Raw genomic sequence first — 14,538 nt, forward strand, 5'->3', positions numbered from 1 at the left:
TTCGATTCCGTTCGTTTAAATCGAACATTGGAATCCACCCCCATCTCCCCCCCGGAGAATGAAATTCATCGGCCGTTAAATATCCCGCGCGTATGATTTATCGTCCAGGTGTCGATTAATGCGCCGATGAATCTGGACCAAACCACTCCCCATCCGTGCGTTAACCGGTAAATTCATCGTGGTGTTATATACGAGGGAGGGGGAGAGGGTTCTTCCCCGTCAATGAGCACCCGTTGAAAAATGGGTATTGTTGCGATCCGCACAATGCAGGAAGCCTAATTGCCATTTGGCCTTCGCATTATACGGGTACTAGCCGGGCCAGTTTGTGCGAGGGATTCGAGAAACCATTACCTTCTTCTTCTCTCTTCTTCTTCATCTTGCCAATTAAATGTTTCACCATATAAATTAGCCATTCATCGATTCGTCCAAGGAATCCATGTTAACCAAGTAACAGAATGAATTAAAAAACGCATTCTTCCGTCATTTCTTCATTGCCAAAGACGCGACACGAGCAGTTCTTAACGAAGGGAGGTTAAACGCGCGAGAACGCGAGCGAGTAACAGTCTGTGCATTGGCGATTGTTCTCGAACGTAAGGCAGATAAGGAGAGGGAGAGGGGGGGTGATGGAGTTTGGGATGGAGGGAAAAGCGCTCGTTGAACGGAGCTCATCGAAAAGTGGCGGGGTCCGGAGGAAATGAGATTCCGGAGGGAGGAACGATGGCTTATTGTCGAGGACGCACAATGCGTGAGGTCTAATTGCCGGTCGAGAAGGTAAACGAGGGAGGAGGGGGAGGAAGGTGAGCTCGTATTCCCGCGATCGTGAATCGCGGGCCGCAACCCTATTATAGGGAAACCTTAAGGGGACGGGGGACGGGGATTTTTCACGGTGGGTGAAGACACTTTTCGAATCCCATTATCCACTCGTCGTCTCTCGGAATCGCGTTAACACTTTCGCTCGCCTCGTCGTGCCCTTAAATCTCGCGTATCGTCGGACGCTCGCTCGAGGAGAACGAAAGGGGATGGAGATTACGTTCTTTCTTCCCCTTCTGATCTTCCCTCGAATTCGTTACATCGGTAGTACGAAACGCGATCGTAAAGAATGGAAAGAAAGCGTTAAAAAGAGAGAGAGAGAGAGGATAACTCGTTTCCTGGTCTCCTAGGAGTGTTTAATATCGCGCGGCGGAAAGAAAGTCGTTTGGAAGGCGTGGCGTTAGCGCCCTCGATTCTACGTATAGCGTATAAATCAGATAGGATCTCGCTCAAAGTCGAGGATACGCGCGTCGCGGTGAATTCAGCCCCTCCCTCCCTTAGTCCCCGAGCTTGTCCCTCTCTCTCTCTCTCTCTCTCTCTGTCTGTTTCTCTTCGACTCTCACACCCCTCGCATCCCGGGTAGCTCGAGGCTGAACAACTTCCTATCCATTGTCGCGTATCGCAGCAGGCTCTTCCTCGTCGCGAAGCGAGATGTTATTTTTTTATTTGGACAAAGGATCCTCCTCGGCGTGTTATTACCCCCCGTGCGTCCGTCCCTCGTAGCCTGGTCTGTGGCCGCGAGCCGAGGGGTTGGAAATTAAAAGAGGGAAAGGGATGGTTTTCACGTCGAGGTACGCGGAATATTCACGGCGGGCCAGCTCGTCATCGCCGAGCGTGTTCGAGAGATCACTCGTCAGACGCTCGACCTTTCGAGGGGTGGAAAAACCAGAGTTGGAGAGAGAGAGGGAGAGGGAGAGGGAGACGAGAGTGTTGCGAATCGTATATCTCGTTTTTCGATAACGCGAAATTATTTCGAAATTCTCTCCCGCGTTTAATTACGTCCCTCCTCCTCCTATCGTTTCAAGATTGAAACGTTCAAACGTTATTTCCACGTCGACTAATTGTCGACGATCCGTTAATAGGGCGGCGACTGCGAAACGCGCAAAATCGAAAATGTGACGAAGGTGTGACGCTTCGAAAATTTCACGGAAATCTCGCGGAGGGCACATTTCCGCTCCGCGGAAAAAACAAAATGGGCGGGCGGTTATATTTAATGGAATGAAAATTGGCATGCAGTTTGTACGTAGAATGCATCGTGTATACACCAGGCATCCGAGTTGTAGGAGGAGAGATTTCAAGCGTTAAAGCGTGTTTAAAGGATTAAACGAAAATGAGAGCTTGCTTTCGAAAATCGCGGAAGATGGCCCGGGCCGACCGTGTTACGAAATTCTGCAAATGAAACCGTATCGCGAAATTTTAGGGTACAATGCTCTCTCGTTCGTTCCCAAAATCGAATAATAATCCCGTATTCCCGTGTAAATTTCATTCAACCAGGGAAACGTTTCAACGCCGTTCGGAACCGGTTCGAGCACCGGTAATATCACGCTCCTCATTAGACGAGGATATATTCATATTTTTACGCTCAAGTTCGAAGCGCTTCTTAAATCCTTTGATGTACAAGTGGTAAACAACCGAGGACACAGAGTGGTAAGGGGGGGTATCAAACGATCGTCCCTGTTGCCAGGTCCACTCCTCCTTCTTGACCTTCGCGAAAAGAACCGGATCATCGACCCAACGGAGCCAATCCTCTCCCCCCTCCCCCCACCCACACTAATATCGCCTGGATCGTTCATGCCGAGATTTAATTAGATATCCGATGTGCGTGCATTGGATAATCGCGAATCTGGAATCGAATTTCTCGGATCGCGAACATTCAATAGAAATTCCATTCGTACGTGACCGATGCCACGTGTCCATCATCGGTTATCAGTCGACATGTAACAATGCTCGTAAAATCGATATTGACGTTAGGGTAATACGATTGTTGTCGATGACGATGAAACGAAACGAGAATAAACGAGTTTTAGAGACTTTTCCGTCGGTGAATTTCTAATGGTCCCCATTAAGCGTTTTTTTTTTTCTTCTTTTTTTTCCATCCATCGCGGAATTCGCTTTCACGGAGGGACGGATTCGAGCGAATCCGCGAGTGAAAAGAGTACATACTGGAGGGTACACCCTGCACTCCGTTCCGTACGGATACCGAGTTACAAATAGGCGGGGATGCCTAGACGAAATTCATCCATCGTGGACGAAAGGAGGAGGCGAAAAACGGTGGTACGAACGAAGAAAACGTTCCATCGTCATTATCATTATTATATTTATCGCAATTATCAAAAGGAATCGAGCCAGGCGACGGGTGTATTAAGCACCGCGCTAAATGTACTCGTGCTCGGTGCACTTCACCAGGTTGGCAGCAGCGTGTAATAATAATTACGAAACGATACATGATAACGAGGTGCCGGGCCGCTAACGACGCCCTGCACCGTCGTTTCCCGCACCTGCCCCCCCCCCGTTCAACCCCCGCCACCATTTCACCACTATTTTCTCTCCTCTTTCCCCATCCTTCCCACGGTTTCCCGATTTAATAATATGTACTTTTTCTTTTTTTTTTCCCCGCAAATTTCTTCATTATTCATTCAATATCACACCGGCGCGGTCGGTTCGCGCCTCCTCCTCGGTTACCAGCAGCGTGTACTTTTTCCTCTCCCCCCTTCTCTTTTCTTTCTTACTTTTATTTTATTTTCGTCGCTTTAACACTCGTTTCGCCCTCCGTCCTACGCGCGGAGAGCACCTATTTTGTTACGTTTTCAGATAGAAATAAAACAAAAAAAAAAAAAAGAAAGAAAGAAAAAAAGAAGCAGGTACCAACTCTGCACCTGTACTCGGCGCGTAGTAACATTCTCTCCTCTTCTTCGTTTTTTCCCTCGTTCTCCGCCGCCCCCCTCCAGCCAACTCGACGCTCCCCAACGTCTCGCCACGCTAGACATCGGCGTCGTCGATATCGTCGCCGACGATATCGTCACCATCACCGACCACCGACTCTCGCATCGTCGAATTTAACTTCGCCTGACCCCGCGCTCTCCGTAATCCCTCGAGCGTTTTCGAATCGTTAAAAAACGGGTAGCACGGGTGGGCATCGATCGACGCCGTATTGGGCAGCAGCACGATTCGAGAGCAAATTATCTTGCTTAATTAATGTCGCGCTGGCGAATAATTGGAAAGAGACCGGGATACAGAGAGGAAGCGTATAGCCTGGCAGTTTTGCCTATACACCGAGGCTATCGCGAATCGATTCCTATCCTTTCTCCTTCCCTTCCTTCTTTCACGGTCTCCTTTCTCTCCCTCCTTCTCCCTAACTCTCTCTCTCTCTCTCTCTCTGTGCCCCCATCGGGGCGCGCGCTCGCGCGCTCAAGGCTCGCTCCGTTCGTTTCGTTTGTCTCTCTTTTTCGGCTCGGCTCGTGTAATTTCTGCACAGGAGGCGTTTGATCTGCGCTTTTGCGGAGAAAGGGCGATTAAAAAGTGCCGTGAGAATAACATAGCCACGGTGAAATCCGTCGCTTTGAATCCCCCGGGCGCTGGTCTCGCCAACTGTCCTTTCCTCCTCCTCCTCCTCGTCTTCCTCCTCGCTTCCTCATCCCTGTTGCGCCCACCTCTCGCACTTTGTCGATTAACCAACGCGACCGTGAACGCGGGATTATATCGGTTTGCCGGTCTCGATGGTGCGAGAGTACGTGTACGCGGCGGCGACACGCGAGCGGGACGGCGCGACACTCTCGAGGACTTACGCGATTAATCTCTCTCGATGGTCCCTCCCCCACCACCCCGCCGCCCACGTTATTAATTAAATGCCGGCGTGGCAGCCCTCGTTAAAAAAAATTCCCGTGTTTGCGACCAAGAAACGCGTTCCATTATCGCGCTGTTGAAAACGCGGCGGCACATCGCCAACGTATTTCCTTCTTCTTCTTTCTCTTTCTTCCCCCCCTCCCTCCCTCTTTTTCTCTTTTTCTCCTTTTTTTCAATCGATCGCGATTTCACGCCTCAGCAACGGAACAGACTATGCCGAATTAATCGGCCAACACACGCTTGCTACGCGTGTGTATTTTCCGCTCCATTCTCTCTCTCTCTCTTTCTCTTTCTCTCTCGCTTCGCGGGAGAACTCGTTAAAGTTAAACGCGTTTCCCATTCTTCGAAACGGAGGGACGATCTCGATTTAATTTTTTTCCCCTCTTTCTTTCTTTCTTTCTTTCGAGATCGAAAAATATTCTTCTTTCTCTTGAAAGAGAGAGAGAGAGTTAGAATAAGTAGAAATAGAAAAAAGGGACTTACATTGGATGTCGATCTTGGCGGGCGAACTCTCGATGGAGTATCCAGTTTCCTCGTGAGTGGCCACGCAGACGAAGTTTCCACTGTCGAGGATACGATTGACCCTGGTGATGCGGAGATCGCCGCCGTCCTGGTGCCTTCGCGGGCTCGGCGCCAGAGGCTGGCCGTCGATCTTCCACATGTACTTGACCCGCGAGCTCGGCTGCGCCTCGCATCTCAGACGCACCGGGGATCCCTCGGCGACCGAGTGCTCGCCGGGGCTCACGGAGAAGTAAAGGTCGCCGTCCTGGCCGAACACCGGTGACGTTACTGCGAAAACACAGGGAGAGAGAAAGAGGATACAATCGAGAAATAAAAGATGTGAAATATAAATCTAATTATACGAAATATAAAATCTAATAATATAATTATAAATCTAATATAAATCTAATTATAGATTTCGCAATGAAGGAAGATAAGAGAATCAGCAGAAAAACGATCATAAGATGTTCTTGATATACCAATTCGTTTTTGCCTTTAAAATCTGTAATTATCTTTATATGAATATATTATAAAGAGGATAAAATCATGGATTCTACAAAGTTTAAAAAAGATACAAAGTTTCTATGCAAATCTAATTACAACGAGATCAAGTCGTAGTAATCACGATTCGTCCAATCTACTCTAAATTAATCTGAAAATCGAGAGCGCGAAATTCGATCGAGGAGAGAAGAGCATGCAGATGAATCTGCTTCACGAATCATTTTCCATAATTCGTCCCGCCCCGCCAATTCAACCCACGCCTTTTGACACAACAACAACAGGGAAACATTGAGGCAGATTCAATTAAACGCGGAACGGTATTATCGATTTCTATCTTGAAAACTTTCACGATTCGACACCTCGAAAACGCGAGGGCGCGATCGAGTTACAACACCGTGGCGTGTGTACGATTGAAAAAAAAAAAAAAAAAAAAGGAAAATCCACTAATTATCAGAGTGGAGAGGCCGTACAACAATCGAACGATAAACAGCGACGAGGGAGCGCTCCGAAACGGATCTCCAACAAGAGCGAGACGACGTGAATACGGAGGCCTCATTAAGCTGATTGATAATTAGCACGGGGCAACGTTATTGTATCGATGTCCTTTGATTTCCGCGAGCGGAAAGCCTCTCCTCTCCTCTGCCACCACCCAACCACCCCCGTTTTTCCTCCGCTACACCGTTTAATACGATTTTTCCCCTTTTCTTTTCTTTTCTCTCCCTTCTTTCTTTCTTTCTTTCTTTTTTTTTTGTTCCGTTTCGTCGCGATTCCTCCTCGCTCCTCATCTCTCCCCGACCCGACGTGCTTCCAGCCAGGATACGCACAAACGTAGAAAGACTCCGCGTCCCTGGAGTAATTCCGCACAATTTGCGCGATTGCCGAGCTGCCGACGATCCGTCGACGAGCGAGAAGAAGCAGGGAGGAAAAGTATAATATTCCGAATGAAATATTCGAGCGAGATACGCGACAGGTGTTCTTCCGCGGAGCACGTATTCAATACGTTTATATACCGTCGTCGTCCGATCGGGGACAAAACACGTCTGCTACTCGTTCAAACGGAAGGCTTATTAGTTGCTCTCTGGTTAACAACCTCTTCTCAACCGAGGCAGGCAAACGATTTAAACTCTTTAAGCTGTGAGCTAATTAAACCGAATCCTCCTGATCTTGTTCCCCGACACATCGTCGCCTCGACTTGTTAAAACGACGTTTCTTTCTTTTTTTATTTTATTCTATTTTATTTCATTTTGGAAGAAGCGAAGAGAGATATGGATTTCGTTCCGAGTTACATTCCCGCGGCAAATAAAAAGAGAGAGAGAGAGAGTCTGGCCAGTTTTTAATCGTTCGAGAGCAAATCGTACAGAGGGAAAACTCGCTTTCGAGCAACATCCGCGAACAAACGTTGGGAACGAGCTGCAAATAGTCGGCCGTGCAAATTAAACGAACCACATTGTACAGGAGGGAGGAGGGTTGGCGCGGCGGAGCAAAAGGCGGACATGGACGGCCAGAGGGAACACGGTCAGGGAATGGAAAAAAAAAATATATATATATATATATATATATATATATATATATATCCAATGGAAAGGGATAAGCGAAAAAAGTCGTAACAAGAATCATCTGTTCAAGCATATTTTTTTCGGTCCGGGAACCGTTACCGCTTCCGTGTGTTGTGAAAAAAGATGGATTCAAAAAAAAAAGGAAAAATCACGCCGCGAACGCGTTCACGCTCGCGATTTGCCGTAGCGTAAACTCGGTATCGTGTATATCGACCGATCGCATCGCCGATTTCGCAAACATCGACCGCGTTTCTACTCGTATCTATGCGGACTACGCTCTCTCTCTCTCTCTTTCCCTCCCCTCACGTTTCACCCTCCTCCTGTGTGGAGGGGTGAAAATCGATTGTTGCGTTTCCACGGGCGGAATACGCGAGAGGTGCACACGTGCACACACGGTCAACGGCACGTCCAAATGCGTCCACGCATTCACCCCGTTCACGCTTAACGGGTTTTCGAGAGGTAGCTAATTACCTTCACGGGAGCATAATGATCATTGGTGAACTCGAAATAACACAGGTTTCGAGTTCATGTTCACGGTTGGCGTGATCGATACCACGGCCACAGTCGAGGCGATTACGAATCTTATTTGCGTTTTTTGATCTCGATCGGTAATGAATATCTATTTAAAAATTATTTATATCGTTCTTTTTGAGAAAAGCTTACGTTGCGATATTCGCGACGAATGTGATCGATTCAATGATGATTAATCGATTATATATATATATATATATATATGGGAGGAATTTTCAAAAATTGACAATTGAAGATCGTGGCACAATAAAGATCGCATCTGTTGACCGGAATCCGTTGTAAAATCTCTGCCAATCTCTTTCTTCCGCCGGTTCACGGAAATCGATTAGCCGGCGGTATGCTCGAACCGTTACTAAGAATAGCCCGCTACCCATAATGCCCAGCCATAAATTTACCAGTTCGCTCTTTCTTCTTTTGTTTGTCTTATAAGCGTCAGCCACCCTATCTAATTGCGGGGGTCCCAGGTAAAGGGGCCCCGGATCCTTGCGTCACTTTCCAATTTCCAACCGTGTCCTTTGCGGATCCTATTATTATCTCGCTCTGGCCCGATATTAACCCTTAAAATCCCGGGGAGGGCGAGATTCGAGGAGAAGAACCCGTAATTTCCACCGCGATCAATTTCGACCCTGCGCGTAATTTTCGTCCAAATTTCGACTTCGACTCTCTCTCTCTCTCTCTCTCTGTTCCTCCTCCAAAGAGGGATAATAACGATTCATTCCCCATCTCTACGCCTCGTTGTTAAATTTTCCTAGCCGGGGAGAAAAGAGAAGGTTCCTCCTTTTTTCCCCCAACGCGAGCACTCGGCCTCGACTCGACTCGACTCGGCTTATCCGCGACAGTCGGGCCGAATCCTAAAAAAAGAATGCGCTCGTGGCGGCCGATCCTGGAACCTTCCCCGAGGGGTAAACACGACCGCTTTTACGACCTACTCTCGAGATTACTTTTCTCCCCGAGGCGAACGTCGTCGTCTCGCGCCCCGTGCTCTCTCGTTGCCCGGGTGCAGCTGCTCGCCCCGCTTTATAGCGTTTACACAAGCCGGCGGCTCCGATTTTTCGGCTCCCGGCGCGCCACGCGGCCCGGGAGCAGTGGAATAGAGCGTAGAGTGGAGTCGAGTGCGCGGAGCAGAGTGCAGCAGGCACACACGTTTCCGTATACGCGACGAAGACGGAGCGAAAACGGATCCGATCTGCGGACAGACGCGCTTTCCCTCCGCTCGGCTTCGTCCACTTCCGGCCCAACTTCAAAGCGAACCGAGTTATTTTCTACCGATCGAGAGAGAGGCAGGGAGAGAGAGAGATCGGTGTTCTTTGGAAGCCGCCTTTCGATTATTATTCGCGGCGCACGATCCTTCTTCTCCTCTTCCTTCCACCGAGAGAAGGAAAGAAGGAAAGTTGCACGAGCGGAACTTGCCTCGTTACCGAAAACCTTTTCGTTGCCGCGCCGACGCGAGCAACCTCTGCCGCGTTAACGACCGGCTCGTTAAAATCGAAAAATCATTAGCCGGATGCCTTTCCAGAGCTTCTTCCAGATTCCTCGCCGACCCGTCGAGTTGCCCATTTACCGCCATCTTCAGATTCCGACCGTGAACGGGCGCGCGATTCCATTAACGAGCCGGCCGACCGTGCCGCTCCCGGGAAATTTCGACGTTTCCGTAGAGAAACGTTCTAATGAACTCTCGGAGGGGAAAAAAAAAAAAAAAAAAAAAAAAGAATCCGAGGAGATGGCGATCGCATCCTCGTGTTTCGTGTTTCGAGACCTCGACCACGAGTTGCGTTTAATTTTATCCTCGAGGGGGAACGAGCGCGCGTTTTATCGCGTACGCGGACAAAAAGTCGCGAGTGTTTCGTAAATAGGGGGAAGGAGAGGGGGGAAAGAGAAAAATTCACGATGACGAAGAGAGAGAGGCAGATTTTTCACGGGATCCTGGCCATGGCGTAGGTCGAGCCGTTCTCGAAAGAAAACTGCAGGATGCAAATTGTGTCCGGAATACCGCCTTCCAGACGCTCCGAGCGGCGTGAAATTCACACTCTCGGGACGTTTTTCACGATTCTGAATAACCGGTGAGAGTCCCCTTTCTTCGTCTCGGGGTGTCGAGACAAGACGCGAGCAAGTCTTGGGGGTCTTATTTGAAAAAAAGGAGGAAAAAAGAAGAAGGGAGAAAAATGAAAGGGAGAAAGAAAGAGAAAGAAGTAGGGGGGCAGGAGAAAGGAGGAGAAGAAAGGAAAGAACAGAAAGAGGGAAGAAAACACGGAGTGAGAGAGAGAGAGAGGCGAGCGCGCTGGCCAAGGAAACGCGGAAAAGGGAGGATGAGGAGGAGGGAAGACGAGCGAGGATCATCCGGCGAGGAGTGAGTAGCGACGCCCTTTTGACAGTGAAAAAGTAACGCCACTCTGCCGCGCTTCGCGGTGACCGACACAAAAGCGAGGCCACGAATTAGTGGTGTGTTGGATACGACGTTGCACTTGAAAATTTCTTATAGCGGGTCGTTAAAATAAAAGTTTCTCCCTTAACAAAATTTCTTACGAGGAGCACAACGTGCGTTTCGCAATGGCGGGATAAAGAAGAAATTTCCCGGAATGAAATACACGTATACACATATTACACATACATACGTACATACATATACGTGTAAAGAAAGACGTTCACGGCGAGAAAAAAGCCAAGACTTTTCTTTCTTTTCCTTTTCCTTTCTTTCTTGGCCACTCGTTAGACCATTTCCAGACGCGTGGAGATCGGAAGTTGAAGAATGTTCCCGCCTAGGGAACATCGCGTGTGAAAATGATTGAAAGGAGGAAGAGTGGGCGGAAATGCGAATGGGCGGGGACAAAGCGATCCGCGACGTTTCCTAGGGAAAGGATCCTCGATCGGGACCCATCACCGGTTGGGGGTGGCGGTGGGCGATAGAGAGGGTACTCGTGTAAAAAATTGAAAAATCGGACGCGGAGGGGAGATGCTCGCCACACGTGGGAGGGTCGCATTCACGTGGCCGTATTCATGAATCAAAAGGGAATATCCGTCGAACGGGAAAGGCCGATCGAGCGCGAGGGGGGAGGAGAGGCGAATGTCTCGCTGTGGTGGTTGTGCGCGTATATAATGACGACGCCCGGGCAAATTTCAAAGAAGCCTATCGGGCCTGTTCGTCGCCTGCTCGAAATATATTATCCGCGTCTCTTGCGTTCCGCGCGGGTCATCAAACGCTGCTTTCGCCCGCGACGAAGCGTTTTACGCCCTTTCAGACGCGGTGCTCCGCGCCAACGGCCCGCCAACCCAATGGAAAACAGACCGAAAGAAAGGAAGAGAAGCACCGGCAGAAGAGCCATTTCCTGTCGAAATATACGCCGCAGGAAATTCCGCTATCAGGCAACGATACGCTATCTATTTGTCGCGGTGACATCCTCCGAAAAGTAACGATCCCTCTTCTGCTCCGTTGTTTCGATCTCCCCCGTCGTTTCGAATTAGCTCCGTCACTCTCTGATTATCGCGCGTTCACGCGTTCCTTCCATGTTTCCGACGTTAATGAAAAGAACATTGTTCGAATATTTTCCATTTTACGCGTACGATATTAAGGAGTCAGCGAAGAAGCGCAGGAATTTTAAAAGGGAGCGAAAGAATGCGCGCGTTTTCTATTTTTCCTCCTCGATCGAGCGATGATGCGATCTTTACGAGAACATTTAGAAAGCTATGGGGGTGGTTCGTAAGAGGGAAAGGTGGGAAACTTTGGGAACAGGGGTTGTCCTGTGTCATGGCGGTGCGTCGACGCCCGGTTCCCCGGAGAAAAGCGCGTCGTGCTCGCCCTTTATGCGTAAATAGCCGCATTACGCGCTGCCTCTGTTTTTTTATTCGCTCTCTTCCGAGTCGTTCCACCGGCGAAGGGATCAAAGGGCTAATACAATTTTTCTTAGTAGTACCAACCACCGCCCTCCGACCCCTCCCAACCGCTCCCCGACGACCTTCTTCGTCGCGCGCGTTCACCGACTGCGCGTGGCGTCACGGTTTCAGAAACACTTTGGAACGAAAGAGAAACAGCGCCCGTGGATAAAGAGAGGTGTATACACGGCCACGGGTAAAGAAACCGAAAGCGAGAGAGAGAGAGAGAGAAAGAGTTTCAAGTAACTCCGAGGCTGAATAACATTCGGAGTATAAAATAACCGCGCACGCCGGGCCACGGACAAAGGGCCTTTAGTGGCAACCAGTGTAAAAAAGACGCAGACGGAGAGAAAGAGAGAGAGGGAGAGAGAGAAGAGAGGACTCTCGATGGCGGAGAGAGAGAGAGAGAGAGGAAGAGAGCGTGGAAAAAAGCACGAGTGTACTGGTACCCCTTTTCAGGGCACAGGACGTCTCCGAACGGCGGGACGTTCGTTCTCATCCGTAACCCGAGACGTGTAATTAGGAGCACCGGACCAAGATGAATAGGCAAGTGGCCGGTGGGGCAACAGGCAAAGAAAGGAAAAGTGGGGGGCCAGGCGGGGGGATTCACGCTCGTGACGCGGCCCATCCATCGACAAGCAACCGACGAACCACCGTGTGCATCGTGTGCCGCCGTTCTCTGCCTCTGCTCCGTCTCGTCTCACCTTGCCACGCGGCTAACCCGATTCGAGACACCGATCAAAGTTCCGCGCGATCCTGTTTATGCGCCGCCTCGCCGCCAGCTTGCTTCGACCCGCTTTAGATCGTTATTTAAGAACACGAACGAACGGCTTTATCGGTAGGTTCTCGGAGCCCGGGTAGGCTCCACGCGGTCAGAAAAACCGTCCATCCCGTTGAAATAATTTCCACCCAACGGTCGACCCAACCAATTCAAACCCCCGAATGTGTGGCGTGCATCGAAGGATTCTATTTGGACTGAGGCGATATTTTTGGATCCAACTTTCGCTACCCGATACTCGAATTTTAATTCTTCTTTTAATTCTCGGGTAAAAATGTTAAATCGAAGTTCAAGTTTTTCCAAGTTGGCAGATTCGAAGCTATCTTTAAACGGATAGTTGTATCTAGTATGTAATTCGAATAGAAAGGAGTAAATAGAAAAAAAAAAAAGTAGTAGAAAGTGCATGGATCGACGGGATTTCTCGTGAATCAGGCTCGTAAACAGAGATACGAGGCGCGATAAACCAGTTTGGCATTTTTCAAACGGTGTGCACGAAGACGAAGAAAAGACCCTTTGCCTCACTCACTGTTCACCGCCTTAAAACGCGGTATCCCATTCCCGTTCACAGCCATCGCTACTAATTACACGTGCAGTCGCACATATACGACGTTACCGTCGATATTAGGTAGGTGGATACGTAATATGGCCCCCCTTTTCCGCCGAGTCTGCGTATATTCGCTTTCTAGGTGTGCATGGCTATCGAACCGGTTCTCCTCTCTGAAAGGGGGAGAGAGAAAGATATAGAGAAAGAGAAAGAGAGAGAGAGAGAGAGAGAGAGAGGCGGTAGCAGTGGGTTACCGGCCGGCATCATGGACGATGGAGAAATACCGTAGCCAGCATCCACCCGACTACCACCACGCTGCCAACGACACCACTAATACTTCCACCACTACCACCATCAACATCACAGAGACATTGGCATCGTTATCAACAACACATCGTCGCTTCGGCCTGTGAGCCCGAATTTCGCAACGGTGCACGTGAGAGAGATCGGCAGGGCTGATTCTTACTGTCGACTGCAAATTGGAGCTACAAGCCTCTTTTTCGTATGCTCGGCCCGACGAGAATTCGCCGACAGTGTTAAAGGGCCATCGATACGGCTTTACGTCCGCTCTCGATTTTCGAGCCAATACTCCGATACGCTTCCGCCGCCCGAGCCTCTGCTCCGTTCTTTGATCTTTCGACTCGAGGAATTTGTTGCCATTGAAACGGGGAACGTTTGCAAATGATGCCCGTAGTTAACGATTCTTACTTTCCTCGATGAAAGAAAAACAAGTTACGAGCGTCGCTCGTATTATGGAAACACACGTCATGTTTGTACGAAATACGATACGTATATGTTTATTGCCTGTATTATGAAAACACGGTTAAGAATTGGAATAAGAATCGAGTATTAAAATAGGATTTGATCGATGATAAAAATATATTTCGATGGATAATTACATTCGAGATAAAATAAAAAATTGGAGTGGGAGAGGAATTGATGAATAAACAAATTCGATGCATTTGTTTCGCGGCAATGCGTAATTATTGCGCAGCCGGTAAAAGAAGAAAGGAACGAAGCACGGTGATCCGTTACAAGACTAGGGATAAACGATTCCGAACGATAGACGAAACCGTTTCCATCTATAATAGTATCTCGCTTTCATCTCTGATCCTCCTTTTGTGATTCATCAGGGACGTAACAACAGGGGAGTGAAGCAGAGGGTTGGAAAAGAATCCTTCGAATCGTCGTTACGTGCGTTATATTATCTACTCGGTACTCACGAAGGCAAAGCAGAAGCGTAGTTACGTCGAGACGCCGCATCCTTTCGTTGGCTTCGAATTGGAGAAACGTTCGGTTCGAAACTCACTCGGGAAGGAACTGAGCAGGAGGACCGTTCCGTATTTCAGTATCTTCACGTCGCTGTCATTCTATTTCTCTTCCGTATAAAGCTTGCTTGCGAACGAACACACTGCACGAAACAAAACCGAACGAACCGAACACCACGAAACGACGCGCGATACTGAGGGCCACTAACCCACGCCGCGTCCTAGCGACCCCTACTCACGGGGTTCACGGCCGATGCCCTGAATTACGCTCTTACCACCAGATGGCACCTTAAACTGATGCGCAATACGAGTTATCGACACGTACGGAAGAGATTCTTG

The 14,538-nt window shown here is 49.1% G+C and overlaps 1 protein-coding gene across 1 annotated transcript in view; it reads right to left on the reverse strand.

The window, feature by feature from the left end:
* Positions 1–14,408, reverse strand: part of LOC410685 (inactive tyrosine-protein kinase 7) — a 64,236-nt gene extending 49,828 nt beyond the window's left edge. Inside the window, exons 1-2 of the mRNA XM_006571263.3 lie at positions 14,155–14,408; positions 5,137–5,442 (exon numbers count right to left, since the gene is read on the reverse strand). Coding sequence (XP_006571326.2) covers positions 5,137–5,442; positions 14,155–14,194 — 346 coding nt within the window. The 5' untranslated portion in view covers positions 14,195–14,408. The remainder of the gene's footprint in view (positions 1–5,136; positions 5,443–14,154) is intronic.
* Positions 14,409–14,538: the final 130 nt, after the last annotated feature.

The sequence above is a fragment of the Apis mellifera genome, linkage group LG1 (genome assembly GCF_003254395.2).
Source record: "Apis mellifera strain DH4 linkage group LG1, Amel_HAv3.1, whole genome shotgun sequence".
NCBI lineage: Eukaryota > Metazoa > Arthropoda > Insecta > Hymenoptera > Apidae > Apis > Apis mellifera.